This window comes from Chamaea fasciata, unplaced genomic scaffold, assembly GCF_029207755.1.
Source record: "Chamaea fasciata isolate MVZ Bird 193981 ecotype frontalis unplaced genomic scaffold, bChaFas1.0.hap1 SCAF_15, whole genome shotgun sequence".
Taxonomy (NCBI): Eukaryota; Metazoa; Chordata; class Aves; order Passeriformes; family Sylviidae; genus Chamaea; species Chamaea fasciata.
Window position 1 is genome coordinate 6,263,558 of NW_027094100.1, and position 25,296 is coordinate 6,288,853.

The window sequence follows — 25,296 nt, forward strand, 5'->3', positions numbered from 1 at the left end:
GACTTAGCTCTAATCAGGATACCATGTAGTACTGAGGAGCAGTCAGGACTTTCCAGATAATTTATTGTACTGGTAAGGGCTTTGACTTAATCCACATGCTCTGCCTTACAGTAAAGAGTTGCTCCTTACTGGTTTTGAGACCCCCAGCCCCCTAGAAACTGTTACAGTCCTATATCCTATATCCAGCACACACACTGCAGCCCTGGCTGGCCAGTTCAGCATCATGATGGCAAAACCCGACTTGATTTTACAAGCATGTAAAAAATCTGTACTTCTCTCCAACTTTGCTATGACTCCAGCTGCTCATTCCAAAATCAGCATCAGGAACAGGCACACCAGCCCAGTCACCCTGAGCAGTGAGACCATGAGCCCCTCTCTGACAGACCCACTCAGGGTCTCATCCTGTCCACTGCTGAGAGTCATTGCTTAAAGTATTATGACAGAGTTGGGAGAATGTACTTCTTCATTTATCAGGATTTTCTGTGGGTCACACAGAAAGTTATTTCATCATCGCACAGTGTTCAGATGCAGCCTGGATCTCAAGTCCAGCACACCAGGGAAATCCCATCAGCACCTTGGGGTGCACACACAGGCACCTCACAGGCTGGGATATCTGCTCAAACCACAGCCACCCTCCCTTTCCACAAACTGGTGTTTTCCCATAAAAATGTCTCTGGCAATGGATCATCCCTCACTGACACTGGCGCCAACAGAGTTGGACAAGTTGATAACAGCAGAGAAGCTGCACAGGGCTGTTTCCAATTTCTGGCTTCACTGACTCTATTTCCCAGGGAATAAGGGTTGCCACAAAGTTGATTCTGTTAAAAGCAGCTGATGAACTTCTGTATGTAACAAGCAATAGGAGTTAAAACCTAAATATGACTATTATGTAAATTAGGGAAAACTATTAGTTTTTGGAAAACAAGTATGGGTAAAGGAAAAATAATTCTATGAAACAAATACAGGATAATAAAAAAACCTAACGTCAATAACTGAGAGAAAAATATTCTTTAAAGCATTCAGATATGAAAAGTAAAGAAAAACATCCTATTACAGGCAATTCACATCATAGAATTTCAGTGGGAAAAACAAAACAACTAGAAGCAGGGGCACTGCATGCCACTGTCACCTACTTTGCAGTTGCAATGAGAAACTAAATTGAAATCTTGTAAGAAGTGACATTTTGAAAAATTTCCAAATCTGCAGATGGAAAACACAACACTTTTTTCTTGTATTTTTTATTTTCCAAGCTAGAGCATAATTTGATGCTATTATCTGCTGGCTGCACAAGATAGATTTCAGCCTTTGCAATAACTATTGCGCACACAAACTCCAGGAACAGATACATTGATAACAGAGCTGGCCCCCTGTGCTGAACAAATTTAAAAGCCAAAATCCAGCCTTGTCAATAGGTCCAGAATCACTTTTCACATATGCTACTTTCATCCTCGTAAAACATGTTACTGGATGAGTTCCATGATACCTGAAATTAATCAAATAGTTTTACATTCAATTAGAAAAAGCATTTGGGCTGATATTCAGCCCTAATGACTGCCACATTGTTGCATATACTTTATCAGACAGAACTTAGAAGTCCAGCAAAAAGAAGGCACATCTTAACCTCACTAAAACTGAGAGAGCAGAAAGAATGACAGAAAGACATACCACCTATGAGGGAGAGGCAGAGATAATAATGAGGAGGAGATGGGGACAAAAATATGAGGATCACTCTCATGCTACCTCATAAACACACAGTATTCACTATGTTACATGCAAAACAACAAACCTGTCTAATATTCCTCGAAAGTTCTCATCAAACACAAGCAAGCAGCACGGCATGGATAAATAACTCCTGTCCCATGATAAACAGGGAAATATTTATGGAAGGCTGTTAAACTTGGATTACTGAGACATTGGAGCAGTTGTGGAGTGGCCAATCAGCTCTGCTGACTAAATACATATTTATAAATGCTTTACATCTTTTATTTACTCAATGGACTAAAATGCCTTATTCATTCTGTTCTGGTTTTATTTGGGTCTATAAAGTACAGTAAATGTACATTAGATGCATAATAAAAACTCCTTTAGAAAAGTAATTACATTACCTTACACAGAGCAGATTTTTCTTTCCCAAGCACCAAGAACAACTGGACCATTTAACAGGCTCCTAAGTTCTTATTAAAAAACATACTGACACATGCTAATTACTGAAATGAAATCTTGCTTAGAAATGTAAAGTCCAAAAGAACCATTTACACACAAAGCAGGGCCCCCTGAAAACCACTAACTTAAGCAGAGTACTTGCTATGGCAGCAGCCAGGGACATGGCTTTGGCACCAGACACCTGAACAGTTCATTCTTCACATCCTATTAGGAAAAAATTGTTCCCTGAGAGGGTGGGGAGGCCCTGGCACAGGTTGCCCAGAGAAGCTGTGGCTGCCCCATCCCTGGAAGTGTCCAAGGCCAGCTTGGACAGGGCTGGAAGCAACCCAGGTTAGTGGAAGGTGTCCCTGCCTATGGCAGAGGGCTGTAACGAGGTAACCTTTAAAGTCCCTTCCAACCCAAACCATTCTGGGATTCTGCTGGGTTTGGCTGGAGCAGGGTGTGCTGCAAGAACATAACAGCCCCACACTTCAGCACTGCAAGATTTGCTGATGGCCTCAGCAACTGCCCTGGGCACCTCCAGGAGAGTCCACCAGAGCTCCCTCAGGGCCTCCCCTGCCATGAACCACCACCCCTAGATGTCACCCCTAACCCAGGGACAGGCTCAACACCTCCATCTTCCACAGGCTGAGGCCAGGACCACCTGGGAGCAAGAACTTGAACTAAGAAAGCACAGAGGGTTATTCCTCTCTTATTTTCAGCTCATATTTGGGTAGTGAGTTGAAGCTCCAATAATATCGACCTAATTGCTCCACCTCACAGTTAAAGCTCAGTTCAGGAAGAAACGGCATGTTGAAACCTATTAAGTCTGAAATTGAAAATACACCGTGCTCTTACACATATTAAGTATACTAGTAGTGTGTTCAAAAATCATGACTCAGAAATCTGACCGGACCCAGAATCAATCCCAGTCTTTTGCCTCAATGTCTGATTTTACTCATTTTTCCAATGTCTAAGACATGCAGGATAAACTGATTTGTTGGAGAGTGTTTATATATTACATTCTACTGCCATTATCAGAAACATCTGCTCTGGTTTTTTATTCAACTTTTAAAACTGAGTTTATGTTATAGCTGGTCTGAAAGCTCTGGGTTTACAGTGCATTTGCACCTTTCAATATCATGTGCCAGCATCACTTGTCTGCACCCCATGAGAAGGGCTTCTGCATCATGCAATGCTCTCTGTAACAACAGCATTTCACCAGAGTTATGTGGCTGGACACAAAAGTAGAATTTCACAGAAAGAGCAATGCACCACTGAAAAAACCCAAAAAATTCAAATCCAACACAACTTCAAACCTCACCGTATTTCAACCTGGCTGCTGCTAATGATACTTAAGTGAAGAAAAGCCCGTTTGTCTGAAAATATGTCCTCTTATTCTTAAAGATGGGTTATCTTTAAAGACCAGTGCAATCCAGTCCTGCTTTACAGCTCTGGGTCAGCTGGAGAAAAGTGCTTTGGAGAGGCTGAAGATGCAGCCAAAACAAGGTTTGTAGGACAAAGCAGCATTTTCCAAAAGACTTCCCAGTTTAGATGGAAAAAGCAGAGAAGCTTGTGGAGTCGAGGGATGACAGAAGCCAACAGCACAAGCAGCTTTTTCAGCTGCCAATCCATCACAGTTTGTTCTGATTTCAGATGGAAAAAGAGAGATGCCTTCAGGCATATCCAACTTCAGCACTCTGCACTGGGGATACTTTTTTATGATGTATGGTAGTATAGAATACATACATATGTTATTTTGTATCTTCCTGTAAATCCTCACAAGGTCTCATGGAGTTCTGGCTCATCTCCATCTTCTCCCTCTTACACACTGGGAACTGAAGTCTGTCCACTTCCTAAGCTTGTCTACAAGCTCCTTGATCTGACCTGCTGCTGGGAAACTGTTTCCTGATTTCCTGCCACTCAAGAAGTTTTCACTTCAGCTCCTTCAGGTCCACCAATCTGCTGCTCTAGCAAAGCCACACTCTATTTACTTAGTAAACAGTCATGCCCATTCTGCCATGAAGAGAATTCATTCCTCCTCCTGCCCCAAAGTACTCAACTACAGAAACTGATGGATCCATTCACAAGAACCTCAACTCTGCAAAACCACTGTTTCCACCAGTCAGAGAGATGGGCATGAAAGGGTTTGCTATGCCTATGGCAAAGCTGGGCTAAACCATGGCTGAACTCACATTTCCAGAAGTAATCCACCTCTGTGAACAGTCATTTGTCAGCCAAATGTGACCACCAGGACCAGCCCTGTTTGGCTGAGGAGCTGCTCAGAAAGTCTCTGTCTGAACTGCAATTCTCTGCTCCTGGTCCCAGACATATGTGCAATACAAACAGCAATAGTAACACTGCCCAGGAGCATCCACACTCCTGTTTAATTTACTACTGTGCCTAATGCTGGCTAAAGTGTTGATTATTTGAGGTTCTTCCCCCTCCACATGGTTTTGCTCCCTCTTTTAATTCCTGCCACTTAAAAGCATTAAATATGCCAAGTATAATTAAACACCACTGCTGATAGATGTGTGGGAGCAAACAACTTTGCCCCTTCCCAACTAGGGCTAGGCTGTTCAAGTGATATGAAGTATAAAAAAAGCTGAAAAACAGTGGTTTCATAAGCTTGGAAAAACAGGCACTAAATATCAGATTAATATCTTGACCCAAATATCCTTCCCTGGGTATCAGATTTCAAAGCATATGTTGTCAGTGAATGGCAAAGCCAGAGATAATAAAACTTTCTATGAAAATAAAGCAGCTGAGATAGGCAGAGACAAAAAACTTTGTTTGAAGTTAAGACTGACTAATTGTTAAAACCAGTACAACAAACATGTAAAATATTCCAGTAATAGGAAAAAACCAATATAATGGGAAATTAATAAGTGATTTACTACAAAAGTAATTAGAGCTGACCACTTTGTGGTCCTGAAGGATTTCAGGAGAGCAACTTAATTATCCTGCCAATTTTGGAGTGCCTGTTTTCTTCCATGGAGAGGCAAAAATATGAAGTGTGCAAAGAGAAAGGACAAAGTAAAGAGAATTTCTGAAGGGCATTACTGTTTTATAACGATGAGTCAGTTTTTCATGTACGACATAAAAATTGATGTCAAGTGGAGAACAATGAAATATTTCTTAAGCTGTTGGCTGGATCCTCTACCACTGCTAATTGATGGAGGGATTTTTCAGTAAAACTCTGGCAACTTGGGAAAGCTCAGGGTGCACTATATGCTATTGCTCTGCATTGTGATTAGGAATCAAAATGTAACAATGAGGATTCTGTATCTGTAATAAATATATACAGATAGGACATCCACAACACAGAGCTCATGAAAACCTCAGAGAAGTGGCAATTCAAAGAAGTTTTAATTCAAACCAGATATTTAAAGTTTGTATCTTTATGGCAGTGTGATGTCATCTGTCTGAAAAAATCTAGAGTTGTGTCTCATTTAATAAGATTATATGGTCAGAGCAGAAGCAATTTACTTGAACATTTCTTGGCTGAATGGTTTCAAAAGCATCTTTTGACACTAATTTGTTGAACGGATGATTGTGAACAACAAAAACAAATTAAAAGTTTTAAGTACTTGGGTTAGATTCTCAGCTAGTAAAAAGCAAAGGTGGCCCATTAATTCAGCAGAGCTCTGCTTATTTCAATCTACTGAAGACCTGGCTCTTCATGCTTAATGTGACTATACATATGCTTGGGCATAGTTCTACTCAGCAGACAATTTGTCCTAGTACTCAGCATCCTTCAGCCCCACAGTGCCAACTGAAATGGGAACATTTGTCAGCTCCAGAAGTTGCAGAATTAGTTCCTGTGTTCTTGCCATTAAAATAATTGGGCAAACCACTGGAGGTTCTATTCTGCCAGACATGGGGATTTTGATAGACACAAATGTATGTGGCTTTTACATATATAAGTTGTATGGAGTAATTTACAGCAACAGGTAAGTATTATGCATTCATGTACACTCATTACACAGGGAAAAGTCACCAGTCTTTAAAATTAAGCCCTGCCACTGTCCAGCCTAATGTCTGCAGGTGCTCTCTACAAGCTTGGTCCTGTGTTTCTTCCAATCTAATACACACCCTTCAGTCTCCCAGTTTCCTGCATCAGATCTTCTCCTCAGATTATGTAGATTTTAGGAAGAAATTCTCCTCTGTGAGGATGGTGACACACTGGCACTTGTCCAGAGAAGCTGTGGCTGCCCCGTCCCTGGAAGTGTTCAAGGCCAGGTTGGAGCAACCTGGGACAGTGGAGGTGGTCCCTGTCCATTACAGGGGGTGGAATGGGATGGGCTTTAAGGTTCTTTCCAACCCCAACCATTCTAACATTTCACCCGTTTCACTAAACGTCTGCTGTGTCCACATGATCTGCACAAACTTCTGTTTTTCCCAGCTCCCTACTCCTGTTTTGCTCTTCCCTATCTGCTCTCCTGCAGTATTACACTGGACAGCTGACAGGAGTGTGCAGGTTATTCACCTTTTGGCTCCATTCCCCTTTCCTGTGCACTAAGGACAGGAAAAATTATAAAAAAATAACAAAAATGGGAAAAGAGAAAAGATTCAGTTAGTGAAAAAAAAAAAAAAAAAATCTGCCTGCCCAAATTTGCCCTGTGATTTTAGTTCAACAGAACAATATAGAGGGATGGTATTCAAATCCTGTGCTTGTTTATCACATGCTGGGGTTTCTTGAGTTTGTGTTTTGAGGTTTTTGGCTGGTTGGGAGTTTGTTTGTCTGTTTCCAAAGCACAACACAAAACCTGGCACCCTACCCCACATTCTGGTTTCCATTGCACGAGCATAATAGAGATGGATACCACAGTGGGTCATATGTGTGACCAACTCAGAGCCAAATTTCAAGTGAATTTAGAAAAAATATTGGTGTTTTTTTATTAAAAAATTATTAAAAAGTGTAATATTTGCACACCAGTTAGGCATCCCAGGAACAAAACAGTTCTGCAGCCATTTCCATTTCAATTGAGAAGAAAATCAGTCTCCAAATATCACTGAGAGGTGGCTGCCAGCTGCAGTCAGGGAAGCATCTCTCCTCCATACTACAGCAATTAAAAGATCATGTAATTACTGCTGATCTCATGCCATGGAAGTCAAAGGAAAAATCATTCATTGACTGTAATGGGCTTTGGAGCAGGTTCAAAATTTCCCCAGCATACGTAATCCTGACACTTTGGAAACCAAAAGCCTCCCCAGTTTGACTACACTCATCCACAACTAAAAAAGGAAAAAAGTGTTCTCATGCTCAACAACAATCAAGGCTTTGTTCCCTTTGAAAGAAAAGTGTTGGCTTTAAACCTAAAGGATTCAAACCTTTTGTCCCAAAAGAAAGAAAGATTCTGAAAAGTCTAAACCAGGATTGCCCCTCCTTTCACCGAAAGCTCTTTTTTTAATCATCTTGGATGATCCATAAGCCTGGGATAATAAAAGCAGATATAGAGTAAGTCTGCTGATCTCTCACATTTGTGGATGTTTCTACGAGGCATTTCTCAGTTTTTTAAGAGAAAACCAAAACTTCTACCAAAGGAACAGAACAAGGATAAACCCCCAACTTCCAATCTCTTCCAATCATCTAATTTCCTCAGGTAAAAACCATTATCTGCAAAAATTACCATTTTTAGGGGGAAAAATGACTGGATCTTAAAGTCACCTCATACCATATCACAAAATTTATAGAAAATCCTTTTGTGTGCATAACATCCTGACCCTCGTGTTACTTTTTTCCTGACACCAAATGCTATCTGCTCTGTGCACATTTTAATACTGAAGAGGCTTCTGAAGGAGCCTTTAGTTGAATTATTTTACAGGCACTATTGAGGAATAACTCCAGAGAGGAAGATACTTAAACATTGCAGAAAATCCCCAGGTAGCTCTGCAAATCCACAGGCTTTTGTGATCAAGAGGTATTTACCATGTTTGTTAGCATTTTCTTGACTTTTGAGGAGTTTGCAGTTCTTCAGCCAGACTTGATAATCCACATATTGCCTTGCTGGGCATAAGCCAAATTTATCTATACATCTTAACTCCCTCCTTTGCCATCCCCTTCATTCCAGCCATGGATCTAAGCTTCTAACAGAGAAGTCCAATACTCTGAATTCACTTCTGAAAAAAAATATGGTTTTACTCCTCAAAATAAAAGTTAAGTCCTACCCATCCTCTGAAAGCAATGAGAAATCAGCCTCACTTAGCCTGGAAGTTTGGCTGATCTCCAAATCCAGTTATTGCTCTGAAGTTACATTCTCCAAGTACACCATCTGCAAACTCAATCCTGAGTTCAAATATTGCTGTCTTTAAGCTCTCATATGTGTTGGTTACTTTCACTGGGAAGAAAATTTTGGAAATAGAACTCAGATCTGAAAAAGGACTAGAGGTACATCCACAAGACTGGATTCAGCCTCCATGCCTTTAATGAACTGCACAACAAACTACAGCCAGAGCATGACTGAAATGTGTTCACATCCACAATGCCAAAAATCTTTTCTGCATCCCAAAGCAGCCTTGACCCACCTCAGAGCCCTCCTCAGCTTAAGACTGAGGGAAGTACAATAGAACTGGATTTCTTCATGAAGAGCGGCAGAAGTTTGATCAAACACACACATGCACTGGACATCTAAACTAAAGACTTCACCTTTAGCGATAGCTGCATTTTTAATTAATTCAAGCCTCTCTGCTGTCTCAGCCTCACAGAAGAAAAAGCCCGCAAAGACACAATCACAACAAAAAAAAAAGATTATTTGCCCAAATGAAAAGTTACCCTTGGACCTGACCTTCTTTGCTTATGCAGTAAAACACTGGTAGTTACAACCCCTTCCTAACATATGGGATGCCTGAAGCAATTCAAGAAGCTGCTGGAAGGGAACAGGGAATGCATTAATCCATTGAACAGGAGAGTGCCACCTGCTTCACATTCTAGCAAGAGAGATGAGGAAAGCAACTGCCTCATCCAGAAAACATCTGCTGAACAAAATCAAAATTAATGATAACCAGAATGAGCTCTTTGATGGCCAATTCTACCCCCGCTGCCAGGAGCCATCAAAGAGCCACTCCTGGCAAAAGCCAATCAGTTCCTGGGGCAGCAGAGTTCCCAGGAGCAGATCTCAGAGCACCAATGCACCTTTGGGTGGAGCTGAGCTGTGCTGAGGCATGGAAAGCCTTGGCTGCACACTTTTCTCCCTGAAATCCTCCAGGTTTCGAGTTTAGCACAGATTGTTTTGGGCTGGAAAGGACCTTAAAGCTCATCCAGTTCCAACCCCCTGCCACGCTTCCCACTATCTCAGAGTGCTCCAAGCTCCCTCCAACCTGGTCTTGAACACTTCCAGGGATGGAGCAGCCACAGATTCTCTGGGCACCCGGTGCCAGGGCCCCATTGCCCTCACAGGGAGGAATTGCTTCCTAACATGTAATCAAAATTATCTTCCTTCAGCTTAAAGCCATTTAGATGTCCTGCCAGCACCCAAACCTTGACATGCACACCCAACACCATCATGAAATTCTGTGCTAAAAGAGCAGCTTTTCATTGGGGAAAAAAAAAATAAATCTACAGTTTGCAACATGAAGAACTGTCAGACAAGTGCCAGGCACAGACTGTTGGAAAACCCACAGCAGCACAACCTTTCAAGAGTGTGAACTCATGCTTGTTTCAAAAAGTTACTGCAAGAATACTCAACACCAACACACACACTGAAAGAAAACTGGTTTTCCTACCTTTTCTTCTTGTAACTTCAAACCTTCTGGAGTCCTATAAGGAAAAAGAGAATTTTTTTGTGGTGTTTTTTATTAAACACAAGAATTGTTCAAAGGCAGGATGAACAAACCCCCCTAAAAACATTAGTTACTGACCCAGGCAAGCATCTATGAAACTCAATACAATAACTGAGGAGTAATTACAAGCCCACATTTCAGTTTGTCCACAGATATTTAGTGGATAAATACAACCTCTAAAATTACTCATCTCTGTGTGATAAATTACATTGTAAAACACAACATTTGTCCTGAAAATGGACTCTTTTTTTCCCTCCATTGCTGTTAAAAGGGAGCAGTTAGGAGGGTTATCATTACTACACCAAAGATTTGGGGCTGAGGAAGGAGGAGGCATTACAGCTATTTTTAGCAGAGGCTTCTTCAAATATCTGAATAATTTCAAAGACACTGGACTACTCATGCTGAAAGCTGAGGACTCATTTCAACCCATGCACACAATTTCCTTGTAAATCATCACAACCATCTCTAATACAGAAACTTGTTTTAAAACAACAATATCTCAAAAGGTATTGCATTCCCAGGAAGCACTATCTGCTTATACTAATGGTGAGACTTCAGAGGAATAAATATTTAATTCCACACAGTAACATTATTTATGGGTTAATTACAAATATGTCCAAATTTCCATAGTTTGAGTTACTTCTTGCAGCCAGTATTAGAAGTAGTGGAACTGTGACGACCATCTGGAGTAGCTCTGCTGTGGAGAGAGGCTGAGAGAGGTGGGGTTGCTCAGCCTGGAGAAGAGAAGGCTCTGGGCACCACACACTGCAGTGCTGTAGGGACCCATTTACTGCCTACAGAAATGCTCCTTTCTGCCTCCTGACCCCTCCAAGAACATCCCAGGGCAGGACAGAGCCACAGCTGAGGTCTCCTCCAGCCCAGAGGCCACCTCATATCACCCACTTTGTCCTGGCCGAAACATGGTGACAATTTATACTGGCCTTTGCCATCATCTGTGCAGGCAGCAGATGATGCCTCTCTTTCCTTCACACAACCACAAGCTGCCTTCCTCAAAACAAAGCTTTCACCAAATTTGAGAAGGATCAGAATAGCAGAAATGGTCTCCTTGGCACCCTTCAAGTCAGCTGAAGGGGATAAACAAAAAAATGGGTATTTGCTTATAAAAATACTGTCATTATTCCCTGTAGGATGCTCCCTCAGTGATCTTGAGCAATATGTAAAATGGCATTCAGGATTAGTACAGACTTCAAAGCATTTATCCTCTTTATGCAGCAGAGCTCTGAGCTGTGCAGGCAGTTATACTCCAGGGACCTCTCTGAGGTTTTCAAAATATTAGTTTGAGAGGTGGGGCACAGGATAAAAAAACCTCAGCTACAGCTGCTATCATTAGGCCTGTGTACATGCAACATATGCAAAAGGGAAGAATACTTTTAAGGTTCCCCCGAGTCCCTCACACTAACAAGCTGTTTGAATTCTCTGCAGTTCAAAAGCTTAGAAACACTAAAACTAATTACAACTATTATATTGATCAAAAGGAAATAGACTATCAAGACTCTATTAAACAAACATCCAAGGATCATCTCACTTTTATAAAATGCCCTTTTGTTATTTCCATCTCTACACAGACATCATGAAAGACAAAGGATGGTCTTCAAAGTTTCCCTTCTTTTACTCTTTTCCCCTTTTAATTGTAAGCTCTGATGAATATAAACTATCCCAAAAAACAGATGAAGGGTTCAGAGGAAAAAAAAGCTCGTTAGAACTGCAATGGGAGAACATGAGGCCAGGCTACATTTTTTCTCATGAATGTTTTCTCATTCCTGGGAAAACAGCAGCACTTGGTGTGTCCCCCAAAACATCCCTTCCCTGGAGAAACCTCCAATGACACTGAGAATGCTCAAGATTTCAGGAGGGTACACAAAAAGATGGAAAAATATCTGGCAGCCACAGCAGAGCTTAAATTGCAGCACACAAAGGTAGCAGCTCCAGGTAAATTTCTCTTGAAGAAGATACTGATCTCAAGTTTAAAAAAAAAAAAATCACACAGCGGTTTCAGAGGTTTTAATAGTGATACCAGTAGAGAACCAAACTATTTTGATAAAAATGACACCAAAGTTCTTGAATGCATTGCCTGAGGAATACTTTTCTGCAGAAGCCATAAAGCAGATGGTTATAAATGAGACTTATTCCATGGGCACCATTTATTGACTGCAAATTCCTTTAACTAAAAACCTAATTTTATCAGAGCATAAATCACCTGCTTTGAAAGAAAAAAAATTGGTTTGTATTTTCCATTCCTTCTAAAAAACTTCTTCATGTACCGCTTTAAATAGTACTTCATTAGTGCAATACAACAGTTTTATTTGTCAAGGTTCACTTTTAGCACCTATTTCCTATTTTTTAATGTTACTCAATTGAGTACAGAACAAAAGACCCTTCTGTTCTGCATTTGAAGTCCCGAATCACTATGTGGAAATCAGTGTAGTTTGTTTGCTTCAGGATTGTTTCCACCAGACATGTAGCTAAAGAAAAACTGCCTCTCCAAAAGACCAAGCACCCCAGGGTCATCAAGGATGATAAATATTTTTACCTGGATTAAGAGCAATGAAAATCAAAACCAAATAGAGTTCAGTACCTGCTGTCACACTGCTTCACTCCCCTGTAGCTGCAGTGTGTTGTACCAACACCTGTGTGAACCTGATGGGATTTAACAACTGGCTTGCACAAAGCCCTTTCCTGCTCTTACAAAAGGAATGCCTATGCATAAGAGCCAGTTTATGTTACATCCCCTGATTAATGATGAATCACGGGTCCATGGCTGAGCAGAGTCCAAGAGAAAAGTCAGATTTCATTCAGAACAAACACAGAGCATTGGGAACTTCATTGTGCGGAGCTAAAACACAACAACGCTGAGGGAATACACAACACAAAACAGTGCTTGGTACCCAGTGTGCCACAAACAGGATTACAGTGGTCATCAGCAATGGGTACAAGCAGCAAAACAGCTTTCAGGCTGTTTTGTACAGAATCACAGAACGGCTTCAGTTGGGAGGAACAATAAAGCTCATCCTGTTCCAAACCCCCTGCCACAGGCAGGGACACCTTCCACTAGTTCTACTCAACCTGTCCTTGAACACTCCCCAGGATGAATTCAGTCTTTAGAGATTTTCACATGGGTGTGCATTTCCCATCCCTGTTTGTTACTGGCCTCTAATCCCAGTAGAGAATGATGCTGAGCATGGATCACCAAAGCAGATACCAAAGAGATCCCAACTGCCCCCAAGCCCAGTAATCCATTGGATAACCTTGCAATGGTTTCAGTCTCTTGCCCTTTAATACTAATTTAGATTTAATCAGGAGGCACCCCTTTTTATAACCAAAATTTAATATTGGGTTTGGGTAAAATTAATATTGGGTTAATATTGGGTAAAATTTAATTTTGGGGTTTTTGCCAAAAAAACCAAAAACTTAAAAAAAAAAACCTAACAAAAACAAAAACCCCATCCCCCCCCCCACCCCCCAACAAGCAGAAAAAAAGCAATAAAACAATGCTGCAGATGAAGAGATGCAGAAGAACAGGTAACATTCCAGATCCACAAGTTCCCTGAATTGCTGGCCTTACCAGACCCTTTGTGGGAGACACAGCAGTGCAAGCAGATAAATCAAACCCAGTCCCTGCAGCTGGGCTCATGCTGGATCTCACAATAAATCAGATGTTACTGCTGCACACTCCAGTTCCCCAGAGACCTGGTCTCAGGATCAGCCTAACTGCTGTACAAATTCTAAATATACAGTCTTAACTCATTTAGCAAATTAATAAAGAAGTGGCTGTTCCTATTAATAAATTACCAGGCCATGTATTTTTTTTTCCTCCCTTCAGAGCCTTCTCCTCCTTATCTCCAGTAAGGAGGCACACAAAGAAGATGGATTTAGATGAGATACTAGGAATAAATTCCTCCCTGTGAGGGCAGGGAGGCCCTGGCACAGGTTGACCAGAGAAGCTGTGGCTGCCCCATCCCTGGAGCGTTCAAGGCCAGGCTGGATGGGGCTTGGAACAACCTGGGATGGTGGAAGGTGTTCCTGCCCATGGCGGGGGGGGGAGGAATTAGACAAGTTTTGACCCAAACCATTCTATGAATTGACACTGAGCACAGGGCTGGTGTGACACTCTGCATGGGGACTGGAGCATCAGCACAGTATATGACTAATACACAGCTTAGTTTGACAATCAGGATTTTCTGTTTACAGTCATGAATACAGAATATTTTTAAAAACCCATGTTAATCAGGCAGAGAACATCCACTTTTTTTTTCTTTTTTTTTTTTTCTTTTTTTTTCCAAATCAGGCGTGAGAAAAGAAAATAGATCACATGCTACTGTTTGGAGAAAGCTTGCTGTCAGTATGGACACTAGCAATTCACATTTGTACTGTCTGGTATGAACACTGAGAAGAACTCTGATGTCTCACACAGCATCATCTGCTCATCCATACGGTAGCTAATTGAGATAATTGCTGCATCTCTGATTTTACTCGCTACTATTTCTGGACACCATGATGAGAAACCTGGGTTTAGCTCCATAAATTTCCACATTGTGATGGGGAAGTTCATGGGACAGCTGTTTTTAGAAATCCCAAATTTGTGGATGTACCCTTGCTAATCTAAAAAACTGAGAATTCCCGTGCTTGGTGATCAAAACTACTTCAAGTAGAACTGTCTTCCTTTAGAAACTAATGATACAACCTTTGTTTCAAAGGAGAATATGCCACATTTAGAAAAAAAAAAAAACCAAACTTGCTCAACATTTCGTCTTTTAAGGCTGAGTGGCTTCTGAACAGAGTTTCAGAAAGTCTAACCCTCTGCCACATCATAACCAAGTGGAGTGTCATGATTCCTTTTATTTTTGCAACATGATTTACTCTGGTCTTATTCTCTTCCTCAGAATCTTATCAGCATTTCCCTATCTCAGTATGATTTTTCACAGTTGCTCATCTGTGACATGAGAAAAACTTACTGAAATTTGATTCCTGCAGTCAGTGTGTGCCACAGCTCAGCACAGACCCTGGCACCACAAGCCCTCATCCCCCCGCTCCCCAGGGACAGCATCCAAGCACCCCAAATTCAAGGTCATTAACATCCAGTGCACCACAAACTGCTCCCATGCAGCAGCAGGGGTCTGTTCTCTTGGCTGGAAGGTGACAGCCCCCAGGAAACTGGGCAGTGCAGGATCACCACGAGGTATCACACACTGCATCCTACCAGAAGTTTTTGAAAAAATAAAGGAAGCAGGATTTTTGTTCTGTAAGGGACTGCAAAAAAGCAGGTTTTATCTTCACATTGTGCTTTAGACGGATCTTGACAATCCCTGACGCTCACTATTGTGCCATAACCACTTATGAAAACCAAAATTCTTCTAATTTTCTGCTGTTATTCAAGTGTACAGTACCTGCCCTGTTCCAATTTTCATATTTTCTAGTGCTTCAAAAGCACAAGAGCATGCAGTAAGATACAGCCTTTATTAAGCCCTCTGAGTATGCAGGATAAAGTGGAGAGGGAGGTTGGGGATGCAGAGGAAGGACCTCAGCATGCCTAATATAAATATTATCAAAACATTCCACGGCACCTTGAGCTGCAGATGCTCTGGTAACCAGCACTCAGAGCAAAAGCTTCTCATCTCCACAGGGATAATATACCTGTTAAGATTTAGGATGCACTACAAAAAAGCAATTACTGCTTGTTAGAGATACCACATAAATGCAGGTAACAAGGAGTGAATTATCACTGCATACCAAAGTGATACAAAAATAAACTTCAGTCTTGTCTCCCTGTACTTTCATTAATGCTTGAAACAGGAGCAGGCTGTACCACAGTATAGATTTAAATTCAAATCTGATTCTTTTCTTCCTTTCTCCAAACTGAAAAGCAGGAAGAACACTCACAATACATTACTACTATTAACAGTTAAAATAAATACCAGGATATAAGATCTTCAACTGTACATAAAATTTGTACACTGTGCCTGTTTTATTCCAAGCTCATCCTCTGAAATGGTGTCTCTATTTAAATTAGAAGCAAGAAGCTTTTATCAAAAGCCTTTGCAATTTTTTACCTTGCTTCCAAAAACAATCCTTTCCTAGTCTGTCAGATTACGAAACATGACTTTGTTGGGGGAAGGAGCCCAAAATCATCCCTAAGAATCCCTTGCTGCCCAGAATAACCTACTGTGGTCTTCAGATGCAGCAGCAAGTGATGCAACATTTAAGAATCTGAATATAACTAGAAATTTCAGCAATAATTGATATTCTTAGACAAGCACAGCTGAGGTTTGTGAGTGGACTCCAGAGAAGGGCTTTATTCTGGGCAGGAGGGCACTGAAGGGCTGGTCTGATCCAGCTGTTTGCCATACATTTATTCTTGGAGATTTTAAGCAGTTCACATGCCACAGAATCATAGAACCACAGAATGGTTTTAATTCAAAGGGACCTTAAAGATCATTCAATTCCAACCCCCTGCCACGGGCAGGAACGCCTTCCACTAGACCAGGTTGCACAGAGCCTCATCCAACCTGGCCTTGAACACTTCCAGGGATGGGGAACCTACACTCTCCTTCAAGTAATAATTAATGAAAAAAACCAAGCCAACAGAGCCAATACCTGCCAAATGCCAGCAAGAAGGAAGTTATGGTGCCTTGAAAAATGAGCAGATGGAGCATCACCTGTGAGCTGTGTGCAGAGGAGCTTCCCCAGGGACACAGCTCTTCTCCCTACAGGAGCGTGGGGGGCTGTGCACGGGCTCCTGAGACTTCTTAGGTAGGAGGATGGGTGGCAAAAAAAGCACAGCACGAAAGGCAAATTAAAGCAATTAAGTATTTCTAGAAACCCACAGAGCAGTTATGGTTCTGTAGCCCTGAGCAGACCACAGAACGCCTGCCAGCCTTTACTGTCACTGCTCAGGAGCTTGGTGACATCGAAATACTTAACAGTGCAGCACAAAACAGCTCTCCATGTACCACAACACAGGATTATTCTCCACTTTCACACTATCAAGCTAGGACAATGTTATTCAAGCTACCTACCAGCAGTGCCCCAGAAAACATAACACAGAATTTAAATTTCCAAAATGCGGCTCTGTGATGACTTGTGTTAGAGGAGCTCTGCTCCTGGAAGGGCTGATAAAGACCTGCAGCACTGCTCGTTTTAGGCTCAGAAAAGGAGATGCAAAGTCTGCCCCAAGAACCATGGCAAAACCAGCTTAGCTTCAGCATGCACAGGAAATCAGCCTCTCACAGGGAAAGCAGGGAATGGGAGAAGGTGGCTGTCAAATTTCAGTGTTTAATAAGATGCTTTGCAAAATACCCCAGGAGGCTGAAAAAAATCAGCCTGAGCTACTAGTGTGGATTACCTAGCGGAGACTAAGCAGACTAGCACCACTGGCTTCCATCAGAATCTCTTGGCCAAGTTCTCCTCCAAACCCAAACTCCAGGGTTATTTCAGATCCAGATTGTTTGTCTCTTTTCTGCTCATAATGGAAATTCCCTTCACTACCACTGGCAATGACTCAGAAAGCTACATTTTTTGAGAACTCCTTTCTAGATGGAAGAGGTGACCCCAGATCACACCACCTGGTGTCTCATGGATCACGCAAAGCCCTTCTGAGCCAGCCCAGAGCTGCCCATCAATTGTAACCACCTCTAGAACATCCAGCTTGAACATGCAATCAGACTTGAAGGCAGAGACAAAAACTTGCCCAAAAACAACACCCCAGAGCAGTAAGCTCTATATATCTGATATCTTGGCATACATTCCACTGAACAGGATGTAGTCCCACGATGGTTCAACTCTGAGAAGCTTCACCCAAGTCCACAAGAAATGCCCAGAAGCTTAGAGCTTTTCAGCAACCCCTGGAACCAGCCTATGAGAAGTTTCACACAAAACAGCAGTAGTCTCAAAAATTAATACAAACCAGGAACGTTGCAGCTTTTCAGCCAAACACTAATGCTGTCCTTTTTTTGTTTGTTTGTTTTTGTTTTTGCTTTTTAATTAGGTTTTCTATTTTATCTCTTTCATTGAAACTGGAATTTCATGCTGCATGTACATATTTATTAACTATTCTACCCAGGACTAAAAATATTCCAGAAAACAAACCTCTTCTAAGGAACACCCCATAAACTTGAGGGATGAAAGGCTGCGCATCAAGAAAAAAACACACACCGTCGTTATATTAGAGGGTTTATTTCTGATCAGAATGCCTTGTAATCTTACTTTCTTTAATAAATTCAAGGCACAGCTGCAATAATTCTACTACATACCATGAAGAAATTGATTTAGCAATCTGAACATAAATTAAGCAATATTTTAATTCACTAAACTTGTTCCTATGTAGATCAGAAGAAGTATTAGTGAAGGTCAGTGACCCATACCCACGTATTTGCTTTGATGAGGTTCACAGGAATTTTCCATCAGAGCACACTTCAAAATTACTTGACCTGTAAATTAACATTTTACTCCTTTTTAAAGGGTTTTAGTGACTTGCTAGGAGCATTTCTAGTTGTGATTCAATATTTTTTAAATGCATGTTAGTGGTTCTATGTGTTAATCAAACCATAAAATTTGGAACCTAACAAACTTCTCACGGATAAGGAGCTCCAAACTGAACAAAGCCCTGTAATGCTAGAAATGGATTTCAGGTGACTTTTACTATTTGAAAGGTATTATGGATAAACCATTTTCTGCAAGAGAAAGTAACTGCTGTTTACTCTCAGATGGTGATTATCTCAGTTTCACTGACCTCCCTGAAAGCTGTCCTCAGAGCTTTCAGTATAATTTTGGTGTTTGGTGCCACACTGTAGAAACACTATTTCTTGTGGAAGCAAGCTTTCTGTACAGATTTTTTTCAAAATTCTGAATTATAACTTACATTTCTTGACTCCTTTTAACTGCATTCTTTGTACATTCATAATTTTAATATTCACACTTGTTAAATTCTGTGTAAACCTGAGCAAATACATTTTTAGCTGAGATCCTTCCACCTCAAGCAAGATCAAGTAATTGGTAAAATAACATTATGGTCTTTAGAGAAAGATCAAATGAATTAGTGTCTTTCAAGTAATATAATAATTCTATGATTTATGGTAAAGTAAATTGAGTAATGAATTTAATTCCTCAGAGCAACTTTCTCAAAAAAAATCAAAACTAATTGGCATTAGTGAAGAATGAGACTTTTTTAACTGCACAGGCATGCAAAATATTTCATAATTTTTAATAGAAAAGCAAAATTGATCAGAGATTATGCAAGAACAGGTTTAACAAAGTGCCACTACACTACCTGAGCCTACACAGCAGCAAAATAACAGTGGAGGTGTTGAAGGGAGCTGGTTTTTTTCACTTTTATAGAACAGAGGTTTGATGCCTCAAGGCCAAAGTACACCTGAAACAGACCTCAGAACTGCAGCACATCCAACACCATTGAAATAACTTTTGAGCCCTGCTGAGCAACAAAAAGCACTTTTTTAATTGGCTTAAACTATAATGCAGATAACTGGGTATTTGTAGACAGAATGTGACTGGTCGAAGTGGGATCCTCCAACTACAACCAAATCCTGAGGCTTAAATAGATCCAATTGCAACATGAATCCATCAAGGGCTTATCACTAGCCTGGCACGGACTGATGTGTCTGTCAGCACATAAGTGTTCAAGGCAATGGCAGCTAAAAAATAGCCAAGTGTCCTTTCCCTGTCCTCCTGCACCATCTTCCACTTTTCAGACATTTGAGCAACCATTTAGTGAACATACAGGAGCTAATTAAATAACTAAAATTGCATCAGCATTCATTCATCATTTACAGCTCAACAAAGCCAAAGTTCTAGATTTTTGTGGCTTTATTCGTGTGTGTCAGCCTCAGACTTGTGAAAATCTGAGTCTACATCTGTGCCACAAGCAGTGCTGAGCTCTGACTCAGAAATCCAGCATCCTGCTGGACAGCCTGCTCTGACACTGCTGGGACAGGGACTGCTCCACCACACCCCTGTGACAGCAGCCAACACTGTCACCTTCAGCACTGGAAACAGCCTCAGCTGCTTCTCCACTCCCAGAGCCCAGACTGAGCACTGAGGAGGCTCTGCTGTCCTGCCCCATTCCCAGTGCCCCATCCAGATGGGCACTGGGGTGGGAGCAGATCACCACTCACTGCAGCCACCGTTCCCTGCCCCCTTTTCCATTTCTCTGTGCTTCACAAAGGTGCCTCACATCAGTAAGTCTGGAGAGAAACACTTTGGGCAGTAATTTTGCTGATTCTCTCAGAACCACCTATGGCTCAGTTTTCCTTCAAAACAGCTTTTTTTAGGTTTCACCTAAATGTCCACTCACCCAAGTGAAGAGACAGGACAGTCTGCTTGTTAAATTTAGCTTCAGCAGCCCCAGCACACAGCACGCTGTAAAGCCTTTGGGGCAAAGACAGCATCTCCACAACAGCCAGATGCACAATTTCACTTCCAGATGATGTCAATATACCCAAAAAGTGTAAGAGTTTCTGTTTCACTGTTTTTCACTGACTTCCTCGTGCTTAATACAAATACACATGCATAAGCCCACACTTGTTTTCTGTTTGCAGTATGGAGAGCCTGAACACAGCCCATGAACAGAAACCCAAGAGCTGAGGCTGCAGCAGCAGCTGGTGTACAGTACCTCTTGATGCAACCTCCCCGCATCTGAATACAGGCTTCTGCTCTGGTCCACATCCATCCATCCCCTTGTGACCAGTGGGAAAACCCCCAGCAACACAAGAGAGCACCAAAAGCTCCTTGATGTCATCATTTCAAGTCTGTTAAAATAAAATAAAAAAAAAAAAAACAAGAACAGTTATAGAACATTCATCTTACAACAAAAGGCAGCTCAGGTTCAGTATCACAGAGGCTGACAGTGTCCATCCACACTCTGTGCCTACAGAGCTCTACAGTCTTCAGTGTATTGACAATGAATTCCCATATTGTAGTAATTTTACCCCAAAACTATCTTCCTCAGGACATGCTGTTCCCAGCCCGCTGCGACACAGCACCTGCAGAACCAGAGTACTGGGATTTCTGTAACTACTGTGGCCAAAAGCAAAACACATCAAAACATGGTCTTGTAGCCCTGCAGAAACCAAAGGATGACATTTATCCATTTATCTCTTCTCCAGAGGGCCCAGCAGCACAGGGTCACTCACAGTCATGGACCCTCATGGACACCTGTACCCTCAGCAGATTTTCAGGAAAATTCCAGACACACACCTTTGCCTTTCTGACCACTGGAGGCCCCCAGCAATGCGACAGAAAATATCATTATTCCCCTCTGACTCAGTGGGGGACATTGCCTTGAGCAGACACAGCCACTGCCAACCCCCTTGGCTATGATGAGGTGTGTAGGGTGAGCCAAGGGGCTGACAGCAGCAAATAGGGACAGTCATTGTCCTTCCAATGAGGACGCCTGCCCAGATGGTCACCAAACACACCCAAACTTGAAAGACACCAAACAAATCCTGTGCTGAAGAGGGCTGACACGTTTCTCCAAACATGACAAAGGTCAGTCCTACCTGGGGCTCTGATTTCTGCACTCATATTCCTCTGTCCCAATCAGAGACATTTCCAATCCCTTCCACACTCACTCCACTCAAGAGCAGCACAATTTCCCTGGCAAAAGCCTACCACAGCCCCACATCATCTGCAGGGAGTTGGAGGGATTTCCACTACACCTGCATGCACTTTGAGCAGTGGTTTTTGTCTTGTGTAGTTTTTTTAATGAATTTGGAAAGAACACCAGTGCAGTTACTCAAAGTGGTGTCAGACGGAACTCCGGTGTTTCACACATCACACCCCTGCACTGGTGCCCTGGAATCTAAACCAGGAGCTGTGCTTCCTCTGGGCTTACAATAACACAAGATTGTGTCATTACTTTCTACAATTAAAATACCAAAGGAATATCCAGGCCTGGGACCATTTCTGAGATGGCTGAGGAAGGCTAAAATAGACCTGTTAATGAAGCAAAATGACCCTTAATGAAGTGATGGTATTTCTATAGGAAGAGGCACAGGCTGCTGCCTGGCTTGAGTCACACACATCAACAAAGAGGGTTACCTGCTAATGGCAAAATTCAGCCAAGCTGAATTAACTCACCATGACATACCTTGTCTTGACAAGACTCATTTTACAGTGTTTTCATGCCACGTATTTGCTACAGGGTATATCCAAGCCTTGGTGCATCACTCCTAATTTTGGAGCCATGACTGTTGACACCAGCAGTGACAGTTTCAGGTATTTTATTTTCCCAAAGACACCCCATTGCTAGATTGAGCATAGCACACAGCACCCACAGAGCTCAGGCAATGCCTTTTCTTGGCACTAATGTAAACACACTGAATGGAGAGCATTCAGGATGAAATCAAAATTTATTAGGCTTTCTAAATTCCAATTATGAACCTCAGATGTAATGTTACTGGGGCCACAAATAAACGTTTAATAAACTAAAGTCACTATATCAATAAGAGACAATTACATTGTTACTTTATGAATTGCTCTTGCACAGCAACATTATTTCTCACAGGGTTTTGTGGTTTTTTGTTGTTTTTTGTTTTGTTTTGTTTTTTTTTTTTCTTCAATAGAGGTATTTTTTGTGTTCAGTTGAGGCCATCACAGCAAATAACATCACAGTTCTAGAGACCTCTGAATCATATCCTGCTTGAAATTACAATCCTGGAGCAAAGCAGGAAAATCACAAGTTTAATGTATATTTAGTAAACAATGGACAGAAAGCACGAAGGTAGTTGGATTAGGATCTGTAACACTGATGAAACTGAAAGGGCAGACTCTACCTGATAGAAACTCTGATTGCTTTATAAATAGAATTTCTAGAACATCTTTAGTTAGTTTAGAAATCGCTTATTTTTATTTCATGCTGACAGCACACTAATTGCTCTCAGTCACAGTAAGAGGAGGACACATTAATACACATTATATATCTTAATAGCCTCAACCGAGCAAAAAATATGTACCATAAATATCACCTGAGAGCTTACTGTGGAGGCACACAGCATTTTCATGTCACTTTTAATCCTAAAACACAGCTCAGCACTGCCTTACCCAGAGCTAAAGGGAAGGCTCCTTGCAGAACCCAGTCTGCAGCTACACCATAAAATACCAGATTGCAGGTTGTAAGTTTCCTGAAGTCAACAGAAAAACTCAAATTGATTGAATAGATAAAGACCCCCACTGTAAGATCAGACAAGTCTTACTATCCACTTCCTTTCCTCACTCGAGGGAGGGACAGGTTTGCTGGATTTGAGCTTGTACGGACATTGCTGTCCAGAGAAATCAAAGCTTGCATATGGAAATGTCTGCATAAAACAAGCAGCTACACTCAAAAGAAAGAATATATATTGGCCCTTGTGATAAAGAATATACTATGCAAAGCCAAAAAGTTTACCTGAATGCTGTGGCTTCCTCCTCTGAGTTAGAGCAGCCTTCCAGCTTTCCTTGCAGCTGGCACTGCTCTAGCAAGAATCACTCCACAAGTGCAGCAGCACCAGGCTGTGCACTGTGATCTGGAGCAGTTCAAACACGATGGCAACAGCAAAACACCCATCCAAAGCCAGAGGGATCTGGGCAGGCACCAACACTCAGAGAGAGCCTCGAATTTAAAGCAAATGGGTGCAAATGTCTTTCTTCAGTAGAAGAACAGGAAGCAGATGCAAGCCAAAGACAAGCACAGGTTTTAGGGTACAGCTACTCAAGCAAAAAGGGTCACCTTGAAAAACAACAGGGACTAAGCTTCTTGGCTGTTTGAGTGGAGAACAGCACAAACTGTTTAAAGCATTTCTGTGACATGCAACAACCAGATCTTGCAGTGATGCCACAACTTTTTCCTCCTCAACAAAAAAACTTTAAGAATTCAATTATGGTGACTGCAATGAGATTAAAGAATTTGCCAAAAGCAGTCATTGGTTTTGTTTCAGGGCTACCTAAATTGCAGTTTATTTGAGAAATTACTGGTTTTCAATAGCTTTCAATAATTTCCAATAAGCTTCACATCAGGAAGTGGCTGAACTTAATTACCTGAAGTTCTGACTATTGCTATAGCAAAAAAAAAAAAAAAAAAAAAAAAGCATTTGGACATAACTATTATTTCTATTCAAACTGAAACGATTAAAACCAGATAAGAATCTTAGTTCATGCCATCAACCTTCCCAATTGCTCCACAGCATTTCTATTGCTGGCAAAATAATTTTGACATCCATAATTTCTTGTTAAGCGCTACAAAATTAAGTAGAAAAGCCAATTGTTTTGGAAAGACGTAATGAAATCGAAGAATTATTTCAGTCAGCTGTCTGCAGTAAAGTACTTAAAGTTTGGGTGCATTAAAAACTCATTAGAATCAGCTTTGATATTTAAGTACAAACCGGACTTTTCATTTGAGCAAAAGCTACTTATAAATGTTTAATTAGATTAAATTTTATTTATTAAATTTGATTAGATTTCATTTCCTTGGCATTCCCCAAGACACTTTAATGCTCCAGAATAAATCTGGGGGGATCAGGACTATCAAGAAACTCCTGAACCTCGCAGCGATTCTGCCTCCGTTTCCAAAGCTGCCTCCAGGACACGTTTCCAAACAGCTTTGCTCCGAGGTGACACACGGAGAAGTTCCACGCCATCCCTGTCCATGACCCTCCGCTGGGCAGCGAGCGGCCAGCACCGCCGGGCAGTCGAGTATTGGCAGCGTTTCAGGGGACTGGGGAAGGCAGCCGAGAATGGCGCCTCCAGCCCCGGACAGCTCCCGGCGCAGCCCCGGTCCCGATTTAGCACCACCAGCCCCGGACAGCTCCCGGAGCAGCCCCGGTTTGGCACCGCCGGCCCCGGACAGCTCCCGGTCCGGTCTCGGTTTGGCACGGCTGGCCCCGCACAGCTCCCGGCACAGCCCCGGCCCCGGTTTGGCACGGCCGGTCCCGGTTTGGCACCTCCAGCCCCGGACAGCTCCCGCACAGCCCCGGTCCCGGTTTGGCGCCTCCAGCCCCGGACAGCTCCCGGTCCGGTCCCGGTTTGGCACGGCTGGCCCCACACAGCTCCCGGCACAGCCCCGGTTTGGCACGGCCGGCCCCGGACAGCTCCCCGCACAGCCCCGGCCCCGGTTTGGCACGGCCGGTCCCGGTTTGGCACCTCCAGCCCCGGACAGCTCCGGCCCGGCCCCGGCCCCACTCGGGCCCCGACGGGCGCAGCGCGGCCCGGCCCACGGCGCCACCCAGCGGCCAAGCTCGGAAGCGCCGGCCCCACGCGCGACCGCGGCGGGACCCGCGCCCGAGCCCGCGCCCGCCGACGGCGGCCCCGCGGGGCGAGCACTGCGGCACCGCGGGCCCCGCAGCCGCGCCCGCCCCATCCCGCCCCACC

The 25,296-nt window shown here is 42.5% G+C and overlaps 1 protein-coding gene across 1 annotated transcript in view; it reads right to left on the reverse strand.

The window, feature by feature from the left end:
• FSTL4 (follistatin like 4) overlaps positions 1-25,296 on the reverse strand; it is a 212,119-nt gene that overhangs the window by 186,459 nt on the left and 364 nt on the right. The window contains exons 2-3 of the mRNA XM_066196935.1: positions 20,567-20,702; positions 9,868-9,901 (exon numbers count right to left, since the gene is read on the reverse strand). Of these exons, the coding sequence (XP_066053032.1) occupies positions 9,868-9,901; positions 20,567-20,695 (163 nt within the window). The 5' untranslated portion in view covers positions 20,696-20,702. The remainder of the gene's footprint in view (positions 1-9,867; positions 9,902-20,566; positions 20,703-25,296) is intronic.